Genomic DNA, 26,351 nt, shown 5'->3' on the forward strand with positions numbered 1-26,351 from the left:
ATGGGCACCATAAACGTTTAAGCAAACTTCGGCGCGTCGTTTGAAAGATTCACGAACACGTTCGAAGATTTCTGGCGTGTTACGGATGGTATCACATCCATCAATTATCCTTTGTCGTAAGTCTTCGACATCGCGAACTTCACTTCGGTATACCAAGTCCTTGGGATGGCCCCAAAGAAAAAATCGCATGGGTTGAGATCGGGAGATCTTGCTGGCCACGCAACAGTTCCGCCTTGACCTATCCACCTCCGGGGAAACGCGACATCAAGATATGCTCTAACTTGAAGACTAATATGGGGCGGTGTGCCATCGTGCATGAACCACATTATTTGTCGCATGAGAAGCTAGGGAAAAAAGAAAAGGCTTAAGCATAAAACTGGCTCTAAGAGGTAGATAAATTGATAATTCAATAACAAAATTCAAACCTTACGTGACAAACGAAGACATTTCTAGTTTATATAGTGTGACAAAGAACCTTAGCGATGAAATTAAAAGTTAGCAAGCCTAGAACTAATCATTTTCGACCACAAAAATCTCGTTTAAACATTCTAACGACCCAGCCGCGTCAGAGATACTGGAAAGGCTGGCTAACTTGCTTTCGCACTAGCAGCGCCCTCTTCGATGATGACGTGCATGGCGTTACCTTAGTCACGCCAATAGAACAGAGGCGTGTCACCTGACCCGAGAAATTACAGGAGGGAAAATTCAAACTAGAAAATCAGATGTGTTTTCTTGCTTTGCAGTTTTTTGTAACGTTATGTTTCTAGTGTTGCCAAAAATATAGTATTATCAACTTCTGCTTGTGGGTCGAAATATAGTATAAGTTAAATATAAAACCAAAAAATTGGTGGCATATGCGGAATAGTAAAAGTCAAAAAAAACCGTCCCACGGAAAAAGAAGGCCTATACAACAACTTCGTTTTTAATTTTACTCTTTTAAAACGTGACCATACCGACTAGCGGGAAGGAGTTGGTAATCAATTGGCAAAAATGGGTTAGATGTTTAGGACGGTAGGCAAGCCTATTTCAAACCACCACAGTTCCAACTGTCGAATAAATGTCGGTTACTAAACGGCCTAAGAATAACTTTGCTTTTAATTTTACTCTTCTTAAACGTCACAATAACGACTAGCGCGAGGGAGTTGGTAATCAATTGGCAAAAAATGTGTTGGAATTTTCTTGACGATAGGCAAGCCTACTTTAAACCATCTCAGTTCCAACTGTGGGATAAATGTCGGTTACTAAACGGCCTAAGCATAACTTTGCTTTTAATTTTACTCTTCTTAAACGTTACAATACCGACTAGCTCGAAAGAGTCGGTAATCAATTGGCAAAAAATAAGTTGGAATTTTCTAGACGGTAGGCAAGCCTACTTTAAACCATCTCAGTTCCAACTGTCAGACAGATGTCGGCATTGCCAACTAAAAGAAGTAGTCGGCTCCATGAGTCGGAAAAGTGTCGGAATAAGCACGGTACAGCCGACTGGACCGTAAACCGACTATTCGACCTTAAACCGACTATTATGCGGAAAGCTTGTGCTACTGGGGTTACCACATATAGCATTGTGTATTTGAGTCTCAGGAATGCTTGATTCTGTTTTTCCAAAGGGAAATTTTGAAATATTATTGTTAAATTCGTCCAAGGTCAGGTAATTATTTGAAATCATATGGTTTAGAACTCGTTTCAAAACACTTGGAATAACTCCTTCTAAGATATCGTGCATAGGGTCAGGGGGCAATTGTTGCGTCACGTCAAAGTTATTGATAGTCATTAATGGACTGGTACTCAGTACTCCATATGATGCACGGAAGCTTTTCGATGTACCCATTCCGTCCAAGTGGTACATATGCAGGGCTAGTGTGCTTTCTCGAACTTGGTTCTTATTTGTTTTGATCGAAATTTCTAAATAATCTACCATACAAAATCTACATATTCTACCATTATTGAAATTACAATTAAAACCACCAAGTTTGTGTTGCCCGAGGTTATCTCCAGAGAAAATCGAAATTGTAACGGTGTGATGAACCCCTGTCTTTTCCACAAACAGTCCTTCCTCAGATAAAGCGTTCAAATCATAAATCAGTGGTTTCATTAACTCACGAAAACCGAAACTGTCAATGTCAACAGATTTAGCCAAAAATACTAAATTTATATCACTTAGCTGGGCTCGGTATTTGCCATCGAGGTTTAAAATCGAAAAGTAACACCCCAAGGTTTTGTGTTTTCCTCTTTTCGAACCCAGGGGGTTAACTAACTCCATTTCGTCGAGATAAATTTGTAATTGTATAGTTTGAATCGAATATTCCGGTTGACTCCCTATTATATTTTTAGCTATGTCACCCTGCAAATAATGTCCAATGCAGTTGGAAGAGATTTTTCCTAATTTCACATGCTTCTTAATCATTTGATTTGAGGAATAAAGTTTCTCAAGAACTTTAATTATTGGAACATACTGAAAAACCTTTTTCTTGGCGTCATCAGCTGTTTCAGAAAATGTGTACTGGATGGGTTCAATCAGACCATATTCATTTTTACACAACGTTGAAATTTTGTAGTTTGAGTTCAATGAAACAAAAGTTTCTTTCACTTCCGTACTTTTTGAAAACAAAATATTTTCATCTACGTCAAGTCCTTTTGCTTTTAATTTTTTTGTGACATTTTCCTTCACTGAATCCAAGAGATGCTCACAAAAACCCAGTAAATCGTTAATCATAGATTGAACTACCGTATGTGGCAGATGGTGTGCTTCTTTGTATTTAAGAATAAGCTTCAGAAGTGATTCGCGGATCTCAAGCGGATTTAAATCATTTTCCAGTCCCGTTTCACCATATTCAATTTCCTCATTAACTGGAACGTCAGGAACTTCAGGCTCCACGTTAATCTCCATTTGGACATTATTTTCATTTTCATGATTTTGAGTATCGTTTTGGCTTTTGTAAACTAGTGGATGTTTAATTTTAACGTGACGTCGAAAAGAATCCACTTTTTTGTAACACCTTCCACATCCATCCCACAGACAACGTTAAAATTAGGGTCATTTCCATGAGCATTTTGTAAGTGATTTAATAAGTTAGTAAATCTTTTTGCAAAATATGTACACTTACCACAGCTATAAAATTGGGCACTCATCATAAATTACATTTAGATCGAGCTTGGTAAAATGCTAAACTAAACTACCTTAACGTTCTTTGATATAAGAACTGTGGCGAGAATTGGAAATTTTTCAATATTGACATGATAATCCCTAAAGAGGGATTTTCATGTCACTTGGCCAAAATGCTAGAACATATAGCTTTGAAATATAACGTCGCGCGTGCGGTCCTTCGAGAAAGGTGACCACTGAAGGGGGGCAGGTCGATGAAAGGGCAATCCGGTAAAGGGGTGTGAGGGTGTGACTCGGGTTTTTATTTTGCACACGACATCTAGATGGCGTTTGCAAAATATTACTCTATACGGAAAATTTGACGAGGGAGAAGCCACTCTGTAATAAAGTCTTTCTGAGAGTGTAAGATGGGAAGCGTATTACGCCGTTTAACGCGGAAATACACTCGGGATTACTTTTTACAGTTTTTATTTCAATATTAGAACGGATTAAAGGCATATCTCCCGAATTTGCGGCATTAAAACCACCAAAAAGGTAATACCGGGGGAATACGCCAGTGGCTGATCCCTCGGACGGCGTGCGCTTCTCGTTGACGAGGGGAAAGCCGCTCCGTAATAAAGTCTTTCTGAGGGTTTACGATGGGAAGCGTATTACGCTAGTTGCCTGATCCCTTGAATGCCGAGCGCGGCGTGCTCCCGAGCGCGACGTTGCGCCGAGCGCCACGTGCCGGTTAGTAACCTCGTATTTTAAGCTTAAGATGATACTGAGAATAAACTAAGGGAAGATTGGCGCGGCTCTAGAGACCGCGCGCGTTATCAGGGGTATCGTAAATTATGTACGTAGAAAACCTCGTATTTTTAGCTTAAGATGATACTGAGAATAAACGAAGGATAGATCTCTGGTCTAAACGCGCCAGATTTTACGGTAGACGGTAGACCGGGAGTCCTATATTGCGTACGCGGGAATCTTGCGGACTGCCGACGGCAATGTTTAAGCCTTTGCTTAACTGAATTTTATTTTCTACTTTGATTTAAATATTAATTTATCAAGCTAGGTATAATTTTTGTGATCTACTGTCTTGTGACACTTGAAGTTCCGATTTAATGTTATAAACAGATTCCCGATTAGTAAAATCAATTGTCGGTAAGTGTATACAAATGGCCAATTGATTTAAGTTCCTATATAGAAACTAGTTCAAATAAAACGAAAATTATCAAATCTTAACTGAATTTCCTACTAGATTTAAATATCAATTTTCAACCGAAGTATAATTTTTGAAAACACTGCGATTAATTGTATTATTTACTAAACATTATGATTAATGTTTAGAGCTCGGCATTGTCTATCCATTATCCACAAATTGGTGGATAACCGATTATTTATAAACAAAGTTGTGGATTATAATACGATTCAGCATATGAGTTATGTGGATAATTTTCGAGTATGGATGAAGATAAAATAACTTGGATAATGGATAGATAATGCCGGGCTCTAAACATTGTGATTAATGTAACATTAGTAAATAAATCATTAATAATGATTTATTTACTAAACATTGTTATTAAGGCTTTAGAGCCGAACATAAAATCTTAACTGAATCTCCTACTTAGATTTAAATATCAATTTTTCAAGCTAAGTATAAGCCCTGAAAATTTAATGACAAGTGTGTTACAATCGATTATATCCAAAAATGGTTAAAAATGTTCATAATTAATTAGTTTTATAAATTATGCAATGAAAGAGGAAGTGACGTACATTTGGGTAAGTGTTTCGCGGGAGATTCAAATGTCGATTTGGGTTAAAGAAATAAGAGAATAATTTGAGATAGTGAAATGTTTGGCGGGAGATTCAAATGTCGATTTGGATTTGGGTTATAGCGTTTTCGTTTCGGTCCTCGCGGAGCGCTCCCATGGAGGAATAAAACTAGGAGATCATATTCTTCAAAAACAGTCTTTAACGAAGCTGGAAACTACTACTACCATTTTTATTGCTCCTTGGGAGCGCTCCGCGAGGACCCAAAGGAAAACGCTATTAAAGAATAGGGTTTTAAGCTCTCTCTCCTTATGGAACCAATCCTAATGTTTACATTTGGATTTGGGTATTTAATCATTGAAATTTTTAGAGAATAGTCCCTGGATACATTTCAAGTTTTCTGATTATTTCCGCTCTCGCAAATTTCCAGGAGGCTCAAAGTATTTCAGTTATTTCCGCCCCAATTCAACCTTTTCTAGCTGTGATTTATTTCGTCGGTTTTATTTTAAGCAGGGACGGAAATAAGATAACTTTGAGACACTTATAGGGGTCAATGCCTCACTGGACCAATGCCCTATAAATTGATTGGGTGTGCAAAATGTTCTGGTTGCTGGACCAGCTTGTTCTCTTTTCTCAATAGGAGAGGACTCAGAGGAAAGTTTTTTTCAATTCGGTTTTCGCTTTTCCCCTCCGGGCCCCCAAATACGGTGCCTAATAGGCGCGCCTATACGCGCACATTTCTAGACAAAGTACTGGACAAAGAAGTTTCGCTTGGTGAGGTTAAAGTTTTGAGATGGCTAGTGAAGAAATATTACTGCTTCTAATTTTTGGCGAAAAAAAGAAAATATTGTTGAAGAATCCTTCAATTAAAAGTTTTCGAGATAAACTTGAATCAGACGTTTCCTTACAAGAATATAATGGAAATGGTTTTATATACCAGGTAAGTGCCTTTTTTATTAAACTTAACAACTTCAAAGTATTAAATCAAGAATGAAACTTGTATAATCTGGTGTTCAAAATTTATCCCAGTGATTTTCCACTCGGTAGTATAGCAACATGGTGTATAATTCCATTGTTTCAGACTCAGTAATGGCAGTGGCCTGGCTTTTGCTATGTTAGGCTCGATGGGAAGTTAACATGGGTTGCCAACTTGCCATTACTCGATCTGGTCTTAGAATTCAAAGATTGAAATTTTAAACTACTATAAAAATATTTAGTTATATAATCTTGAGAATATAGGGAGCGGGCGAACAGTTCTTTCTACGTCATAGCTTATATAGATAGTTTTCACACATGGAGTATTCATACCATTTACACCAGGAAGCCGGGCTATCTGGAGGACAAAAGCAGACGGGTTTTTGTCCTCCAGATAGACCGGCCTCCTGGTGTAAATGGTATGAATCCTCCATGTGTGAAAACTATCTATAGGAAATTGGCAGTTCCCTGCCTTTGGCTGTATTAGCGTCTATGGGAAGATAATCCAGAGTGCCAACTCCCTATCTCTTACCTCGGTGTCATCCCCAGGGCCGGAAATAAGCACAGGACACTGGACATTGTCCAATAAAATTTTAAAATGTCCTATATTTTTTTTAAAACTAAGGTGGTCACAGGACGGTTGACCAGTAAATTTTTCCGAAGTTTTTATAGCTTGACTATGAAGGCACGACACAATTTTTTCGCACTGCAGTGGACAATGTCCTATAAATTTTCCTGTCAAAGGGGGCATCACTGGACACATGTCCGATTAGAAATTTTTCTTATTTCCGGCCCTGGTCATCCCCCCTAACTGTGGAATTTCAGTATTTCCCGTACATGTAGAGGCAGAGAGAATTAAGTAGGGAGGGAGCGGAAGCTAGGGCAGAAAATGTCGCGTGAAAAGTCACGTGATCTGGGTAGAGCGGTTTCCGGTTCATCGCTACTAGAAGCTAGCTCTAGACCGGAAATTAGCCTACCTAGTTACGCCTCCTTTGCTTTAAGAGTACGCGTCATCTCGCTTAGCACTATCAAAGGCTATACTTCCGCTCGTTACTCAGTTTAATCAGGACTCTGTCGTCACTAACGGGGTAGAGAAATTTCCTTCCCTCTTTCCTACCTCTAACTGCACTTCAGGGTTGCCAGTAATTTTTGAGTGCGCCTCAGGCTCAGAAGCTATTTGAACTGAACTGAACTTCATGCCATTCGGCAGAATGTTTGTTGTGCTTGAATTGCGCTCACAAAGGACTGGCAACACTTGTCTGCAAACTAAGTACAGTTATTTTCTTTGATCTTGATAATATTAAAAATTTTGAAGTTTTATGATCATGACTTTGACGAGTTCGTGGAGCTTGACGATGAAACTGTATTTGCAAACAAGATGAAGACTAGAGTTGTAACGGTAAGCTTATTTATCCTTGAACCATAATTTTAAAAGATGTTCCATAAGATTGATACTGGTTACTGAGAGCAAGCCGTGTAGTGACGTAAGTCATAGATCTATTTCAGTGGGGGAAAAATTTCGTCTGCTACGAAAATTGGGCCTGCCTTTGAGTGTAGGGCGGCCATTTTATGAGGGTTTTCTCTATGGGCAAATAGCATTGGTGACGTAGCCATTACCCCCTCTGAAATAGCTCTATACGTCATAGGCAGTTCTTTGATTGGTGAAAGGTTCTTGTATAAAGCGACGCCTAGAAGAGGCTCTGTCAAAGGCTTACTAGTACTGACTAGTTGAGTATATGAACTGCAAAACCAAATACGTCTATCCTCGCGTCGATCATCCTTGAACATAAAAAGAGTATTGAAAATATTCTTCATATAACTGTTTTTAAATTTATCCACACAGAAAAAAAGAGAAAATATGGAAGGAAAATGTTTACCTCGAAAGAAAGCTCACCTAATGATAGCAAAGGAAACAGAAAATGAAGGATCAGAAGTAGTAAATGAAGGGTCAGAAGCAGTAAATGAATTATCAGAAGCAGAAAATGAAGTGCCACAAGCAACATGTACTTCATGGTAATATAATATACAACTGTTATTTGTTATTAATCTGAAGTAGTACTTTCAAGTACGTTCGATAGAGATGAATATGAATTATTAATTACAGGATTGTAAATACTCAAAAGGAGAGCGTTGGCACCGGATCACGTACAAATTTTTCACTAACCTACACTTTGCCAGATCTTTCTGAGACATATACGAAGGCAGAGCTCTACGCTGCAATTCCTAAGGAAAATAAAGGCTTGATAAATAGGGAACTTATCAACATTCTTTTTCATGATATCCTTAAAAAATATTCTCTGTAAGTTGAATAACATACTGTTATTGCTCTTTCTTAGCCTATGTATTTATATCGCACGAAATAATCATTTTTAAAGGTATCCCCCATCACATATGCTCGTGGCTCAAAAATTAGTTTCTGTATATCCACATTTGAAACAGAATCCTAATGAAACATATGTAAGTAGTCCTTTGTTTCGTGTATTCAAAGGTATAATGAACCAAGTCTTTAGGATTGTGTTTAATTGAATAAGCTTGTTTTTATAGGAGCCATGGTACAAGCAGCTTCGAGCCAAGTATAAGAACTTTCGTTTCAGTTTGAAAGGAGTTCCGGCAGTTCAAAATGCGAAAAAGAAGTATGGGAAAAGCTCATATAAAAACCACGCTCCTGGAAACCTGACATCAAAGGTGCCATTAATTGCTGAGGCAAATAACCAACAACGACTTGGTCCTCCAACTGATAGCTCTAATAAAGATGAAGATTCAAGTCTAACAATGACACGAAAAAATACAGCTTCGTCAGACTTAGATTCAATAACATCAAAAACCGTAGAGAAAGATTCTACTTTCTCGACCACCCCTGAGAAAGGTTCTGCATTGCCGAAAACCCCAGACAAAGAATCTACCACATCGAAGGCTCTGGATAAAGAATCTTTGCACTTGGGAACATCGGAAATTGGGTCTGAAATTTTGGAAAAATGTGTTATTGAACGTCTAGCATCTGAAAATGCAGAATCATTAAACAAAGAATCTGAAGCCTTGACAATTTCACGAAAATCATTTTCACCCGTATCAGGAAAACAGCAGAACTAACTAGAAAGTCAGCAAACCATTCAAAAGAAATACCATCTCCACCAATTCCAGTAAGTAAAATAAAAATAATTATCTTTACTTAAAGGGTTAGTGTCGCCAAAAATCGAAACTCTTAAAATAAAACCATTATAATCCTATCTGATAGAACAGATCTAATTGATTCAGTCCATTATAATTTTTAAGTCTTGTTGAAAAGCCCGTATTCAAAGCTTGGAAATTTAATTTTTTCCAACTTTTCTATCAGTTTAAAGTTACGGTCCCCTGGTGACGTCATGATCGAGAGCGCACGAGCACGTTCCCCAAACTCTTTATCGGCAGCTTTTTCGCTACTTTAATAATTAGGCTTAATAACAAATGGTACCCTTATTGACGTCCCCAGGGGTACAAATGAATTTATTTTTTGTTGAAGTATGTTCAAATGTGCGTTTGTTTTTCATATTACAAAAAGAATAACTTTCTTCGACTATACTTTACTACTTTTACTTAGGAAAACCAAAACTAGAAATTTTCAATAAACGAGTCACTAACCCTTTAAAGTAAAAACTGGGAAAACTATATATATTTACTTTAAAACTGGGAAAACTATTTATCTTTACTTAAAAATGAGAAAAACAAATATCTTTACTTAAAAAATGAGAAAAACAAATATCTTTACTAATGGAACTGTTATTTAAGGTTTTGGAAGATATGGAAGACGGGATTAGTGTTAAACAACACATTAAATATATGCAGTTAGAAATGCGTAAAAATAATAAAGATTGGGTGGCCATTGACAAAATGATGGATCGGACATACTCTCGTAGGCGAGATCTTATTGAAAACCAGTCGTTACAATGCCTTTTAGAAACGTACCCATCACTGTGTAATATTAGACAGGTAATTCGGTGTATTTTTTAGTTAAAACATTATACATAAGAGTAATTACACTTTTTTTTCAGATAAATTTGGAATTTCAAAGGGTAACTGGGATTAATATAGAGAAAAGATTAGCAGAATCCCTCCAATTGTATTCAGGGAAAATTTGGAATTTAAATCAAAAAGAATCTGTTGATTTAAGATCAGTATTAATGGAAGAAGTCGACAGTTTGTCAGACAAGCAATCTCAGCAAAGTAAAATATATTTCACTATCAAAATATTAATGAAATTTACAGAGTATTTTATTTAATCAGTTTACACGTGGTTTCTCTCTGTGTAAATTTCATTTATATTTTAATCTAAAACTCCGTGATAAATAATTCTCATTAAAGAGTTTTATAAAATATTTCATTATCGTTACCAATTAAAAAAAACTAAATTTCAATTTAGGTGCCAAAGCTAAATTAAGCCTTATGCTAATACCTGGTAATTAAAGGAATGCCATCAATCGATTTTTTCCAAAAGGAGCGAAGTCTCAAAAGTTCTAGTGTCACAGGGTGCTGTACTTGTATATTCTGGAAATAATATCTTCTGTTCCGAAGAATGGGAGCTGCATGTGGATAGGCAAAGTGTGGCTAGCACCGAGGATTTTTTTTCAGCACTGTGCGCTTATTTTGCAAGCTATTGGGTGTTTAATGTTCATTATCCAATTAATTTGCTAAAAACTTTAACGTTTGTTGAAAATTGTTGTCTGGGCTTAAATGCCACAAAAATTTGCGCCCAAGTAAAACAGTTAGCAAAAAAATGCAATAAGTTAACTTAATTAAAACTCTAAACTGGAATTAAATCAAAGTAATTTTGATCGCAACCAATGTGTACATAATATTTTAAATTAAAAAGCACACACTATTTAAGGGCCTATAATGCATGATTTTAAGTTAATCTATAGTCAAACCAGCGAGAGAATAGCGCTGAGATACATGTTAACCAATGGGGCTCAGCGCTATTCTCTCGTTGGTTTGACTATAGCTTATGCAACCTTTAAGGGTTGGGGTAGTAAGGCCTAACCCATTTTTAGGCCTAGTATAGTAACCGTTTTAGTCGTGCTATATAAACCATTTTAGGCGTGATACGCAAACCATTTTAGGCTTGAAACGCAAACCATTTTAGGCTTGAAACGCAAACCATTTTAGGCTTGAAACGCAAACCATTTTAGGCTTGAAACGCAAACCATTTTAGGCTTGAAACGCAAACCATTTTAGGCTTGAAACGCAAACCATTTTAGGCTTGAAACGCAAACCATTTTAGGCTTGAAACGCAAACCATTTTAGGTTTGCTCTATAAACCATTTTAGGATTGATACGCAAACCATTTTAGGATTGATACGCAAACCATTTTAGGCTTGCTATGCAAACCATTTTAGGCTTGCTATGCAAACCATTTAAGGCCAACTATATTAACCCTTTCTATCCTTATGCCACACCATAAAGGGTATATTTTTAGAATCATAATGGTATACACTGAACTTAATATTTACATGGAAGGGTTTACTATCAGTACTTGACGGGTTTTAATTAAAACTGTTTGCAATATGATCAGGCCCGTAATCATCTAAAGAAAGAAGTATAAAGGTTTATATTTAAACCTAAAATTGTGGTTCTGAAACTCCCATCAAAAATTATGGTATAAATGCTAACCATTTGATTATCAGAATAGCCCGATACCGGTTTCACTTAAGCTAGTTAATGGTTTATATATGTACCGAAATTTTGGTTTCAAACTTTACTCTCGGAAAATAGTGGTTTTAAATTAAACCCTTATATTTAATTATGGTTTAAAAATGTACACTTTCAGGGTTTTAAATCCAGGAAAAAAGTTTTTACTATTAATGGTTTAAAAGTAGACCACAATTTTTTACTTTGTACCACTCTTCATTTTCTTTTGCCTTTTACTGTTTAAAGTCTAGTTGAAGATAACATTTTTTAAGTATTATATTTATATTTTCACAAACATTATCCACTAAAAACTAACAAATAAGGTCGATGTCTGACCGGGCCCCCGAGAGGTACGGGCCCCGGGAAAATGGACCGAATTGCCCCCCTCTCTCGACGGCCCTGGTCTTTGGGCGTGACGTCATGATGCTCATCGGATGCCCATCAGAAAAATCAGCTGTGAGGTTTTTTCGATGAGCATCAGATTCATGACGTAAATTTCGTCATTTTGCGCCATGACTCAAAAAATGGAGGGAACCACATCCCAATCTCCTGCGAATAATGAAGAATTGACAAATATTATCCTTATGGATAATAATACTAAAAAGCAATGTACTATTTCGGTAAAAAAAGGATTATGATAGAGTTTTAAGAGGTAGGCGTTTCGATTTAATTGATGAATTGAAGTACAATATCTTTGTAAATATAATTATTTAAGCCTCTGCCATAACTTCATCATAATATCGTCGCCATTTTGAAAAGCATGGATTACACGAAATTGTGCAGTTCAACAACTGCAACGTCATCATGACGTCAAAAGAACACATTTTCCCAAACATCGATGTTTTTCCTGATGAGTGCACGGAGTCTTTATCGTTATATGGAGGGGCAAAGCGGTAGCTTCTAGTGTACAAAATTACATCTCCCGGCACCGTCTCACTCAATCTGTGGGTGGGGAATGTGAGGAGGGGAAATTTGGGCTCTCAAGGCCATTCTGGTTGTTTTCGTTTCCGGTGAAAATGGCGGCGCTCGCTCTCTCAGCTCAGTCATCACCTACTTAAAATTGAGATGAATTCCTAAGAATTAATATATTTTTTAGAGGATTACAAGCGCGAAACGATGGTTAAAAAGCAATGCGAGTATTCTTTGTGTTGGAATAGGGAAAATTATGTCAAATTTCCTATATTATAATGTAAATTGTATTAACCAAGGCTTAACACAAATAAGATCTTTAATAAGTACATTTTAAAAATACAAATTTAAGTTAATATTATTTAACGTGCGTTATAATGCTTCTAATAAAATTTCTTTCTTTCCGGTATATAAATGTTCCTTACAAAAATCATTTCTACTCAATACGAACAAATCTCCGCAACTTTCCGAAACTCTGACGCGCGCCATTTTTAAAGTCCTAGCTTACCCCGGCAACAGAGCAAAAAAAAAAAAAACCGATGACTATGTCCTTGACAGCCCGTAGTTTCCGGTACAGCCAACTGCGCAAAGCGTATCCGTATAACGATAAAGACTCCGTGATGAGTGTTACTGAACGCAGCCCAAAATAAACATCTCCGAATCGAGACGCAATTAAAGAGGTCTTTCTTAAATAATTAAAATTTATATTATTTTAATCGTCATTAATTTAGCTTAGCTCTATTTAAAACGTTTTAAGAAACTTTATTCTTAGAACAATTTTAAACATAGCTATTGTTGAGGTTTGAATTCAAGCCTATGCCTCTTAACAATTTTTTATTTAGGGTATATTCACTATAAACATGCTATAAATGATAAGAAGAGCCGCAATTGCGTGAACCTTTGGGGGAGTTGCCATGGGGAGGCTAGACGTTTCTCGTAACCCTAGCCGATCTCCGCGTACTTCTTATTCCTAACGATGATGATGGAGCAGAAGATATTATTGCTATCTGCGAAGTGCGAACACGTTCGCTCCGTTTTGCCAAATGCGAACGCGGTGACACAGACACGTCCAGTGTAATACCTCTCCGTGACGTCATCGTCACTCGGAGAGGTTAAAAGCAGTTCAGATTAACAACGAATAGTAAACGAAATTATCACAACTTTATTTTTTTTACATTTGACTTGGAATTATTCAAGGTTACAATTTTTAAAAAAATGAAATTTTTTAAAAATTAACATTAACAGATAACCAAATAAGCCTGGCCTCTTATTAAACTTTTTCCAGAAACTAAAACTTTTTAATTTATTCTTTGCAAGTTAACGACATTAAAATTTCATGGCCTATGGCTTTGGCCAGGGGTGGGGGAACAGCATTTCCAATCTATAAAAGTATCCAAACAACATTAGAAATAATAATAATAATTAAAAGTTCAAATAAATGCAAATAGCAAATTACCAAAAGTATATAGATATAAAAACAAAAAGTACACTTCATAAACAATTCCCCGCCTTTGGCTCTATCAGGAGCAGATGACAAAGGAGTCTCGGACGCTAGCTTCCATAATGTAGAGGGCAATGGGATCCGCGAACGTCACGGTTATTAACCAAAATCATTACGCCAGTGCCCCCTCTCGTAGGAAATTTGAGCTTTATTTTCCAACCAATAGCGTGGCTGCAAAGTCTCGAAAGGAGATCTGGGAAATCGCGTCTGGAGCCTCTCTTTAAAAATACGTATCGTCTGCTTATAATTAGCCTAGGCTTAACGAGTATTAGAGTTAAAAATGGATTTCAACGGCTTTTTAATCTTTTTTTTAGACTAAAATTGATAATGAAAAGCCCAGCGAGTAACGTATGTACACTATTAAAAAACTAAAATGTGTTTCAGTGCCAATTTTTTCTTAATTTCGTCTTGAATTAAATGATAGCTACAAGAGGTTGGGAAAAGAAATCACTCACGATCTTTTAAAACCCAAAAAGTAAGAGACAGTGATTTCGTTTCCAACCTCTTGTAGCAGTCAATTAATTCAAAAACATACGGAATATTTTGTCTGTTATTAAAAGGGGTTGTGAGCCTGTGTGGATAGTGCTTGTCATCCTCATAGAGCTAAGTGGAGCCGGGGAGGGGTTTAAAAGAGAAGAAAAAGTCTGTTACCGCCATTAATGCTTTAAAACTGTTAATGGCATGTTTTTAATCTGTTCACATTAGAATTATGTTGATGATGTCTAGCCTGTACTCAAGATGACATTATTTATGCCAGCACCCAAAGATCCCTATACACTCTCAAACCCAAAAATTCGGCAATTTATTTTCCACATGTATTAAATTTTACATATTTCTGACTGTCAAGAGTTCGTTGCTTTTTTCTGTTGCATGATTGCAATTTACATCCTCCGAAGTCTTCATGACCACATACCTATTTTAAATATAACTTAACTATTCTATTGTCATTCATTAGACCTATTTCAGATTTACCATATTCATGTTCAGAGAAACAAAGGGGTGATTATACCAATTGCTGTATACTGAAATGCTTACTTTTCAAGTAACTGATCATTGGGAAGGTGTAAATATGGTTACTGGTTATGTTTTATAAGTTATGTCGATTTGCAATTGTAAAGCGCTTCCGCGACTTCCAGTGTTAGTTGCGAGGCGCAAATGGCTTGACACTCAGTCTCTGGATAAGCCTTTTCGTCAGCAGTTGGAAGATATACCTCGTCTGAGAGAGGAAAGGATAAGTATTGATTAAAGGGTATGGGTGTATCTCGCTCATCAACACACCATTCCATGAGAATATAATAAGTGCGAAATTGTTAGTGCCACAAGAGCATGAACGAATCATGGAGTTGCTCTTGCGATTTTGGTCATGCTAAGTGCTCAAATAAGGCTTTAACCATTCAGTTACCACGGGCGATCAGCCCTCTCACCTTTTTACTGCAGTGACTTCTATACTGTGATCGACAGTTGCCACACAATCTGAATAAGTAATAAATAATAAAAGAAATAAATTAAAAGGTGTTTTTTTATTTAAATCGGATTTTTAAGGGGGAAAATTAAAGAGTTTAGTTGAATATTTCATAAATTAATTAATCCTTCATAAATTACACTCACCACTTTACTCGACACGTTGATCAACGTCGGGAGGTTGATAGAAAGTGTTGAAATGTCGTCTGCTGTAAGTGCGTTCAGCACATAGCGTTACCGAAGCAACCAGTAAAACCGGTGATTAACCGGTAACTCATTTGTCAGTTTATGAAAAAACATTTTGAATTTGGTGTATAATTTGATAGTTTACATCTGAGTCTGCGCGGAATTTGCACCAATCACTGAGCCAAGGCAAGGAACGTCATCGGTAGACGTAGCCAATTAAAAGGCCAAGGGCAATGGTTGACGGTCCAACCAGCGAGCCAAGGGCAGAAGGAGGAGCTTAACTTTTCTGCAGAATACGGCCGCGGCGGGACGTGTTAATATTAATATATAAGAGGGATAAGACATAACCGGTTTATTTCGCTGTTTGCACTGACCGCGCTGTTCAAACCGAAACAACACAAACCGCGGAGTATAGTAAGTTATCCGTCCATATCGGAGTTTTACGTGGTTTGTGTAGGAAAAATGAATCATTTTCTGCTCATTCGGTAGTTGATATTCGCTTAGAACGTTTCGTTGTTATTGTTGTCCCATTGTGTTTAGTCGGAAATTGCGCGCTTATTAATTAATTAACGCGATTTTGTTTTAATTATCGTGACAATACTTTATCCACATTTGCATCGAAGCAACATTCATTTTGGATTAAGTGATATCTCAGAATTTGACGTCGATTGCACCGGGATTATTGAGTTTTAGGCCTAGGTAAGTCAAAATGGCATGTTTTTTATGGTGGCGGCATTTTGAATTTAAAAAGATGACCCGAGAGCTGGCTCCCCCATTCTACCGGTTAAATTAAAATATTAATCGGGTTATTCGCAAACTAATATTAACTCGCGATTAACATAGAAGATTCTGTCAGTTTTGTTTTATTACGAAAAATCGCGATTCGGAGGTTTATGAAGTTTTTGAGGCAAATTGCGACACATGTCGCGTGGCGTGATAACCAAAATCAATAATTATACCGAAGTATTATCTCCTCGGATATGCCTACCTAGAAATGACGAAGCCTCTTTAAAACCATTTTTCAAAAACTTGTTTATACATTTCAAAATATCCGCAATGAGAATGAAACGTCGGTAAATATTTCTTACCAAAGCCGCTCTTGTTTATAAGTACTTCTTAACTCGGAAGCCTGTATCCCAATATCAATAGATCAACAGCTTCCTCCGAGCGGATATTCGATGTATTTGTAGATCGTTCGCGGATTACTTCTACTTGTACGGTAACTTTTAAATAGGAGCAAGTTTAGTCTAATCTCATTAAAAAGGTAGGGTTACAACGTAATCTAGGAATATGAGTGCGTTCACTAGAAATTATGTTTTCACAAAACAATTCCCAACCTGATCTAAACGAAACTATTTACAACGAATCAATTGTTTATGCCAACGACGTATTGTTGGAGCAAATGCCGTTGAAATCCGCGCCTAATCCAGATTCAATCCCAAAGCCCACCTAACCCGATCAACCGTATTCTTCATTATAGACGTACACGTAAACTTTTGTCTCGCGACCTCAAATGAAGCGTCGCTAATTAGCCCCCCTCAAGGCGTCTAACATTCGCCCTAGAAGATACAAAACTCTATAAGGATTTGACTTCGCGTCGCTAGATCGTGTCCTTCCCCTCGGTGTGTCTATTGAGTTTATAGTTAAGAGACGAAACTTTGACGGTGACTGCATACCCAAGCTCTAATTGTACCCTTAATCCCTCCGGGTCGAATAGAAAATGCCTGCAAATTCCAACTTAACTCGAGAGTAACGTCCTAGACTAGTACAACGTACTCTTATCGTTGAATTTAATCGCGGGTTACTTTGACTCGGAGCTTTCCATACTCCCGGAGAGAGGCGTAATTAGTCATAAATGTTCGGTTAAGAGTCAAAATGAACGAGCTAATTTTTATTAATTCCCAAGTCCAAAAAGACGCGACTACATTTTTTTTTCACTCTTGTAACGATTTAAATAAGACAAATGTTCTCCATCGGTCACAATTTCGTAATTAAATTTAATATCAGTTTTGTTTTTGTTTCAAAATACGAAGATTATTTAGTTGTGGGACATCAAGATTCAAGACGCGTAGTGAAGATCCGAGCTTAGGTTGTTGTTTCTAACCGCGAGTCACGTGTTAACGACATTATTTCAATTGGTATCCGTAGCGACGCGATACGTATCATTGCCCCAAAAAAAGGGGTTAACGGGGAAATTTTACACGGGAAAAAAATCATTTTATTTTTATATTTCAAATTCGCGTGACTCATCTACATAATTACTTTTCTCTCTCTTTCTGTCATTAGTATATTTGTAATTATGATGAAGGGCGCTCGCGGGGGACCGCGATGTCCGCAATTACTCACGGATTAGCTAGGTTATCCATGGATTGGTTTTACTAGAGATACGGTTATGTCCTTTGAGTATGTTAGAGTCCAATTTGACTCCAATCCAACCATACTAAAAGCTCAGGGCTACGACAAACAAACAAAACGTAAACAAACAACCCTCTCCTTAGGAATAGCATTACACTAAACTTTGGAGGCTCGTAACTCTGGTTCTACTAGAGATACGGACATGTCCTTTGAGTATGTTATAGTCCAAGTTGTCCCCTATCCAACCATACTAAAAAGGTATTGCTACGACAAACAGAGGGCGAATTCCAATTTTGAAATTAGTACTTACTTTCTACGCGGATGTTATTAACTACGATTTATTCAATTTTGCACTACAATCTTTAGAGATAATTACAGATTTATTTTAATCTTAACTGGGCGTAATTTTTTTGACCTATAAAATTCCAGGATGGTTGGGCGAGCCACGAGACCAGCGATATTATCCAAGCGGCGCCTAGGAATGCGAAAATCAAGCGCAGTTCGCCGAGCGCGAAATATTTGACTTCCATGTACATCCGCTGACGTTTTTCCCTCGTTGATAACAATTTCAGATCGGTTTTACCCCATTTTAAAAGCAAACCGGAACTGGCAAAGTGACGCAACCTGAAAGGGAAGGGTTAACTCAATTCGAAATAGGTTCGAATTAATTTTTGAATACCAGTACTTGATGGCGTTTTTGCAAGGAAAGGCGGGTCGAAAGACGACCGATATAATGTCGTCGAATAGGGCCTCTTTGGCGAAGTGAATCCGGCTCGTCACGTTGTTCTCCAAAGCCATGGCTTTCAGTTGAGCTCTCGGCTCCACGAAGGCGTACTTATCGCTGGCCAAGACCATTTCCAGCCCTTCTAGGATCGTTTTGGGAAAATCCAAGTCCACCGCCGAAAACGTGAAGGTTCTCATGAAGGAATTCTGAGAAAACTGAAAAAAAAGCAACACTCCTCCTTGTATGCATTATCTCAAATGGTAAAAACTAATTATAATTCCTCGCCCCCCGCGTCTACTGTCAACGGTTCAAAGTTCGAACCATGATAGTTTGTTGGTCGGCCGTGCCCTCCCTGGCGGAAATGACGTAATTGTCGTTCATGAGTCATGACGGCTTCCACCATGTCTTCTACGGTGTTTATGGGGGTGGTGACGGAAGCGGCGCTGGCTGATGACGCCAGCATGCATTCGTAGATTTTAGTCGAGCAACCGGCTACTAGGATCAGAGTGAAAATCACCATCCAACTCGATGGTTTTTCAATCAAGGGTTTTAAAGGCAAATCTGTAAAAATAGGAGCGGCAAATAGCCATCCCGCTCTAATGGGTGACGTCATTCGTATTAATTACTTTGCCTGACTAAGACGGAGAATATGTCGCCGGTTCCAAAATGGCGGGCTTCCAAGCGTTTAAAGCGGTGCGATATTTTGACCAAAATGGTAAAGACGAGCAAGCAAATAGCCAGAAAGATCCAAACCTTTTCGGTTCGTTTCAATATAATTGTTATCGCGCCAGATATATTCATCTCGCGCCTTTTACGTACTTGAACTTGAAAGGGTTTGGTGAAAAGGAGGTCGTCGACCTAATCGTGCGACTCCGGTTCTTTGGTGACGAAGGTAATTTCGTCGTAGGCGTACGGGAAGGAAAAGTCCACGAAGCGACCGCGTTCCGGAGTCGGGGTCACCGTTGAAATGCCCACGTCAACCTCCTATTCAGCGTTTAAAGCGATATGCGTGGTCATAAAGGGGGGTGGGGGGACATCTATCTAAGTCATCTTACGTTTCGGGCCACCATTCCTATCAGTCCCGAGCACTGGTTTCCCGGCATGTTTTGGTCGCAGAAACCCCACTGTCCGTTGGACGACGTTGAAAGCCGGTACCTGCGTTACAAACATAAATCTTCGTTAAGTGTTCAAAGTTAGCGAGTGAGCGACTAGTCAAATGCTCTGAAATTGCGTCCGTCCACCTATTACGCGGAATGACTAGTCCCTCGGATAACGGAGCTTATATCCTCACAGGAATCGCAATTTTCGCGACAGAGCTTCGAGGATTTGAAAATCTCTTCCTTTCAGGCCGACTACCGTCGAATTGCCTTCCGTTGAAAGAACGTGGCGCAGTTTGAAGGCGTTGTGCTTCATTCGGGGATAGTACCTAATTATTAGTCTTACCTTGCGAGAAATTGGACAGATTCGATTACTTAATTGACTTACATCGATAGCGGCTACCGACAGAGTCAGATTGTGACATCGACCTTTCATTTGTTAAAACCTAAGTTTGATTCGACAATCGGAGCTACTGCTTTACTATCGGAATAAGGACCCTTCCCCCCCCCATAGGAATTTTGAGGCAAACAAATACGAAAGCCTCCTTTTATTAAGAAGGCTGCAATTTAAACGCTGTTATAGTCTTCGAGAGTTTCTTCTTCGCATCTGCCATGACAAAAATCAACGCTTAAGTTGTTCGGTCTATTTATGGGCGTGCCCGATATTAAAATTAACTTACTCGCAAGTATCGGTGTTGAATAGGGAACCGCTGGAGTATTCTTTGTTGTTTTTGCAGTCGCATCTGCATTCTCGGTAATTCGGTCTCATTTTCGGTCTGCACATGCTAGGATTAATCTTGCAGGCACATTTGCAAGTTTTCTTGTTAAAAATCTGAGAGAGACGACACCGGTAACTAATTAGCTAAAATATTCGCGAGAAAAGGTTAGAACTAGACCAATTACTTCGAACTCTTTACAGTTGGCTTCGCGAGAGCTCAAACGCAATCGCATTTCTTGTGTTTTTCAACTTCGATGAGTCTTGCATGTTTTGGGTGGGACTTAGAATGGAAACCTTCCGGGTCTTTTAAGGTCGCGACTCGAAGACGCGTACTTACCGGTACTTTGACCATCTCTTTGTCGGCGGTGACGCATTTGTGCTTGGGTGAAGAGCAAGAACTGCTGCATCTGTCGATGCACCACGGTATTTGCAACTATATACCAATGAATGAATTGATTTAAAATATGTTTCCCGAGTTTATCTTTCGTTTGATTTACGGTGTTGCCGGATATATCTCCGTTGATCATTTCCAACTCGACCATGGTTTTGTGAGGTCCCGATTGACACATGCAAGCGTCGTTAATACCGATTTTCTTAGGCAAATCGCAACCTTTGCCAACTGACAAAAGAAATTCGTCTTTAGCCAGATTATTATGTCGCGCAACAACGACTCGTTGATCGGTCCCAATCCCTAGAAGTAGATTCTTTTCAAAATGGTAACTATAGCTACTTCGAGGTATTGGTACCGATAAACTATGCGTGATTAAATGCGTGGGAAAGCGAAGTACTCGTACTACTCGATCTTTTGCGTCGACGAATATAATCGGTAATGTCCCGCTCGTAGGTGTCCTTCAGTTCGTCACCAAATTGGTCTCTGACCTCATGCATGTGACGTCTAACTTCTTCGACGTATTCCGATTTATCCTGAAATGTACCTTTAAATTTAAACGCCAACGTCAACGTGTACTAAACGAAACCTACGAAATAATTATCCGTCTGATTCAAGGCGTTTAAGAGTTGAAAGGAGCTAAGGAACAAGACGCAAATGATGGAATGCGACATTGTACTGTCTAAAATGAGTTGAAATTAAGAAAGACAGCCGCATTTAAACTAGATAGATCGCGTCAGCCTAACAAATGTTCGCGTCTCGTGTACGAGCGATATGGATGACACATCCGGGAGGTGGAAAACGAAAGTTTCCCATCAAGGGATGTACTCGGAATTAGAGTATTGCGTCTCGTTAAGTCGGCTTTGTTCCAGAAAGATTGTAAAAAAACAGTGGGCGAACATTGAAAGCGACTCAATGATGAATTAAATCTTAAATCAATTTTCAGATCTTCAAGTTCCCGCGGCTTACTTTTAAAACTATATATTTTCAGATGATTTCCTTACATTTTCCCATAATATTTTTAAGCCTATAACAAAAGAACGTTATAAATGGCAACGACTTTAAGGATATGATTTGTCATGAACAAAGTCGATTCTTCAAGAAATACGTATTCCTGGTATTTCTCGTAAAGCGGAACACCGCGCTTAAATCAGTTGCATGATTGCAGTTTTCGTCAACCCGAGAAATAAAACTTCCTAACGTTTTAGTCCATATTTAAATTCCCTAGCCTAATTATTACTATTTAATTAACTCAAGGTATCCTGGATATAATTTGCATTCTAAATAGGAATCTTCCGCCTTTTTGAAATGACTGTCACGTCTCGCGGAAGGATTTCCTAACACGAGAGAAAATCACAAATGAATAGTCGATGAGAAGTAGTTCCCCCCCCCCCAAACCCCTCAACTTTCCCAGTTTTATTTCATTGCGACATAAGATTTCGGGCTACATTCTGTATAGAGGGAGCGTGGTTTTTTTCTACTTGTAAAGCGTCTTTTCAAAAATCTACCTGGTAAACAACCATGCAGTAAAGGGAATACCACCAGCCCTATTTTAATCTTATCCCGGACCTTGACTGACTTATTACATTCAGTCTCTCTCTATCTTGTTTTCGGCGCCACGCGCTGGCTGATGCTGCTGGGGGTTCGCCCCTGAAAACCCCTGGGGAGGTTTAAATTATCCATTTGTGTATGATGGGAGGAGGGGCCCGTCTGGGGATGTCCACCACGGAGGCGTATTGACGAGCCCCTCGGGTTTTACCCTTCACAAAGACCTTTGACTAAACTAGATTGCAATCTCTTCTCAAAACATTTCTTTCTTTTTTTTTCAAACCGAGGGGTCGGATACGCGATAGAGAGCGGGTCTCGCGAGAAATTGCCAACCTTGGAAAAATTAAGAGGGGGGTTTGGTTGTCCTACGCCTTGGTTTCTTAAGACGGGCTAACAATGGGAGACGGGTAGAGGAGTGGTACGTTTCGGGTAAAATCGGTGTCCCAACAATAAACAGCTTCAAAGTGACCGGTGTAATGGAAAACCACATTCCATTATTTTCATAGAGCCGAGTAATCTTCCAGAATCAGTCAGATCGCCGGTACTTTCTTTGGCGACTTGGTACGCGAGTGGCTACGTGATCGTCACATTGCTCCCAAGCCCTTCACGGCACTTATAATTTCAGTTAGTTCCAATTTTAATATCTTTGTTGATATCAAGAAGTATCGTGGGTCAAAGGTTAGACGCCGTATTACGCCGCCCATCCATCTTATTATGATCGGTAATTAAGGTTTATTTTGGATTTGGCTTAATTACGGTTGGCTGTTGCTGCCACAAAAGAGCGCCTAAGGCCTTCAAGGTTATTTCCTCCTAGAACTTTATCTAATTATCATCTATTATATGATTATATTCATAATTAAAAAATATTTCAGAAATGTAGTTCGAAAGTGGAAGGTGACGTAACGCGCGCGCCATACTTCTCGTTCGAGATATTTACTTTTAACGTTGAATTTAATGCGAAACTTTAGTTATTTACGTCGAATGATTGACTTCTGATAGACAAAAGAATTTTCGCTTTTGGCAAAAAGTATGACGAAATTAGTAATTACGTTTTAACGTAGTTTGCATTTTTTGCAAGGCGTTTCGAAGTTCGAACCCTCTCCCCGAATCTCTTTCTCTCCCAGAAATATTACAAGTTCAGTTTCGATTGAGAGCTTGGAGAGAAAGCGTCTTGGCACTCGGCGTAATCTTCCCGCAGTCTAAGGTAAGGCCTTCGGTCAGTCGCTGCCATTACCCTAGTACAAAAACCGAGAAACGCGTCAACGCGGTGGTAAAAATGTCGAAATCAATTGATGAAAACGCGGTTAAAGTTACATTTCCAAAATGATGAAAGTTCTTTTCGAAATTTCAACTTAAGAATAACGTCGAGGAATCCGAGCAACTGGCTTTTTCCGAGTAGTATCATGTCATGCGCGTGGAACTCTCCGTATTTCTTAATGGCGATTAACCATAATATAAATAATTATTAGTTAATTAATTAATCGCCTTTCCTAGTCACGGCTCCGCTTGGTTTCGCTATGGACGGACAGAGGCAAGGAGTACTAGATTTTTATGACAACAAGGGAGTATTCATCACGGGGGTAACTGGCTTTCTCGCCAAGAAAATCATAATCTTTCCCAAATCGGGGTAACCTGATCCCTTCACTCGCGATGATGCCGATAGAGTGACGCGTTATCGCTCGACCACCATCGATTGTACTTCGATTAAAAGATGTTTTCATTTCGATTAGATCTTTTTGGAGAAGATTTTCTATTCGTGTCCTCTTGTCAAGAACGCCTACGTTCTAATTCGGCCCAAAGGTTCCAGAGACACCGATCCAGTGGGTGAAGATCGCCTGAAAAATCTGCTCAAATCGAAGGTATGAAGGCGCATTTTCAACCCTAATTGTAAGACGCGCGTATAACGGACGGTGGTGGTGGTGGTGCCTGCTCGCGTTTAGGTCTTCGACCGTCTTCGAGAGAAAAGACCGGAAGCCCTGTCCAAGGTAGTTGCCGTCTGGGGAGATGTCTCGCAAGAGGGACTCGGATTGTCCGAGTCGGACAGGGAGATGTTACGGCGAAACGCTTCCATCGTCTTCCATTTGGCCGCCACCACAAAGTTCAACGAACCGCTCAAGTAACTTCTTATTACTCGAGAGCGTGTCGCGCTCTTATCCCTTGAATTATTGTAGAAAGGCCCTGGCCATCAACTTCATCGGGACGAAAAATGTCCTCTAGCTTTTTCAAGCTTTTGACGAGAAATTGGCTTTCGTTTACGTCTCAACAGCGTACTCGAATTGCCAGAAACCGCTGATCGAAGAAACTGTCTACCCAGTACCCGTTACAGCCGATTTCCTCGTAGAATCTTTTATCTTATTGGCTCACTTAAACAGGTACGTTTTGATGACGTTGCTGACGGGGACGTCGAAAAATAGTGACGTAATTCCTTCTTTCCTCTATCGCTATGACCCTTCCGCCTCTTCTTTCATACGCCCCCCTCCGTCCCGTGGAAGGGGGTCCGGTACTTTGACGCGCGTCCAAATATTACTCTGTTCTCCATTCCTACTTCTCAAATTAAATCTATCCCTGGTAATTCAAAATCTAGGCTATTGACAGCATTCTGTGGAATATAAACAATCATAATTCCATTTATTTTGTAGGCCTAGTACTTGTTAGTCAGATTTGAGTGAAATACAAAGGCAGAAAAGAACCTGCTGGTCATTTAATAAGAATAAAAACAACTGCGGCTTTTGTTTGTCCATATGTAATATTTGGTTGGAAACGAATATACTAATGAATGCATCTAACTGCCAGCAACGCCGCTCGCTACATTATATAAGTTCTTCGTGCTTTTTGATACGCCGTGCATGGTCAGAAGGAAGGAGCACGTCCAACCCGTATTTCCTCTGTCCGAAACGCTATACCTGCATAACTGCCTCCTATCCATTCTATTACCTATACCTACTAGGCTCTAATAGTACTTGACGTCAGCGGCTGATGTTAAACGCGTCAAGGAGGAATTATTTCGTGGTTCTAAAGCGCTTCCTCACATCCGGTTTATCTCCCCAGCGCGCACTCCCAATAGTCGTAGACCCCGGCTGCGTTTGCTAGAACCGTCGACCCTAGCGCTGTTATTGGCCTAATTGTATCACCTTCCGGATAAGGCTGAGCGACGCAAAAATAGGGAAATGCCTTAACATTGAGAAAATCACTTGATTTTCTACTTGACCCTCCCTTTAACGCCGCGAATACTATGAGGGTCAATTTGCCGACAAGGTCCATGGTTAGAGGATTGATACGTTTAAACGCCATACGCTACCTTTCGCCAAGAGGGCTCCGAAGTAGAGAGATAGAATGTTGAAGATGCGATGAGGAGTGATTCTCAGTCCTCTTAATCCACTCTGGATGGTCTCAACGGCCGTGATGGCGAAGCAGGCTACGATGACACCCCACCAGATCTGCGGTCGCGGAATGGAAGCCTTCAGTTTTTTGTCAAGTGAGACCTAGGAGGAAAGAGTGGGACGTAGTAGGCTCGTTGGTGGACAACGCGGTGATGAACGTCTCCCAGAGGACCTTGCGGGGGGTTGGGGCCACGAGCATTCTGGATAGGACATGATTGCCATTGATGGAAGTACGTTAGAGATACCCTCGGTCCATATAACTCTTTCCTCCAAGATGAGTCATGACATACCACGGGAGAAAGCAATCCGAGGTAGTTCAAGGCTCCCGGCGTTACCCGTTGAACCTTCTCGTGACGCTCAGACCACAAGTAATTGTCAACGTACATGACTGGCTCCGAAAAATACGGGGTGCCATCACGGTGTGTTGCGGTAAAATACGATCTGGTCATTGGATTATGGTTTAGGTCACCCTGAAAAGATATCGACATTGAGCTGCACTTTCAACAATTGAGTGTGACGATTGCGCCTGGCAAGCGGTACGTCATGGACCCCGCTTTTGTCTCTCGTTCGCTTTCATATTATCGATAGTCTAC

The 26,351-nt window shown here is 39.3% G+C and overlaps 3 protein-coding genes and 1 long non-coding RNA gene across 4 annotated transcripts; 3 read left to right on the forward strand and 1 right to left on the reverse strand.

Moving 5' to 3' along the window:
* Positions 1 to 1,498: 1,498 nt before the first annotated feature.
* Positions 1,499 to 2,887, reverse strand: LOC149640001 (uncharacterized). The gene has a single exon (XM_089850851.1). The coding sequence runs from the start codon at positions 2,885 to 2,887 to the stop codon at positions 1,499 to 1,501; it is 1,389 nt and encodes a 462-aa protein (XP_089706977.1).
* Positions 2,888 to 7,688: 4,801 nt separating this feature from the next.
* Positions 7,689 to 8,920, forward strand: LOC149640002 (uncharacterized). The gene is made up of 4 exons (XM_089850852.1): positions 7,689 to 7,843; positions 7,935 to 8,129; positions 8,206 to 8,287; positions 8,375 to 8,920. Exons 1-4 carry the CDS (start codon positions 7,689 to 7,691, stop codon positions 8,918 to 8,920), a joined length of 978 nt encoding a protein of 325 aa, XP_089706978.1.
* A 552-nt stretch (positions 8,921 to 9,472) lies between these two features.
* LOC149640003 (sterile alpha motif domain-containing protein 3-like) lies at positions 9,473 to 10,116 on the forward strand. Its single transcript, XM_089850853.1, has 3 exons — positions 9,473 to 9,796; positions 9,859 to 10,030; positions 10,091 to 10,116. The coding sequence occupies exons 1-3, from the start codon at positions 9,578 to 9,580 to the stop codon at positions 10,114 to 10,116; spliced, it is 417 nt and encodes a 138-aa protein (XP_089706979.1). The 5' UTR covers positions 9,473 to 9,577.
* A 13,875-nt stretch (positions 10,117 to 23,991) lies between these two features.
* LOC149640004 (uncharacterized) lies at positions 23,992 to 25,288 on the forward strand. Its single transcript, XR_016372318.1, has 3 exons — positions 23,992 to 24,237; positions 24,319 to 24,494; positions 24,550 to 25,288. It is a non-coding gene; the product is annotated as an uncharacterized LOC149640004 (long non-coding RNA).
* Positions 25,289 to 26,351: the final 1,063 nt, after the last annotated feature.

The sequence above is a fragment of the Phalangium opilio genome, unplaced genomic scaffold (genome assembly GCF_054372755.1).
Source record: "Phalangium opilio isolate 3A_F unplaced genomic scaffold, DU_Popi_V2 ptg000094l_1, whole genome shotgun sequence".
Lineage (NCBI taxonomy): Eukaryota > Metazoa > Arthropoda > Arachnida > Opiliones > Phalangiidae > Phalangium > Phalangium opilio.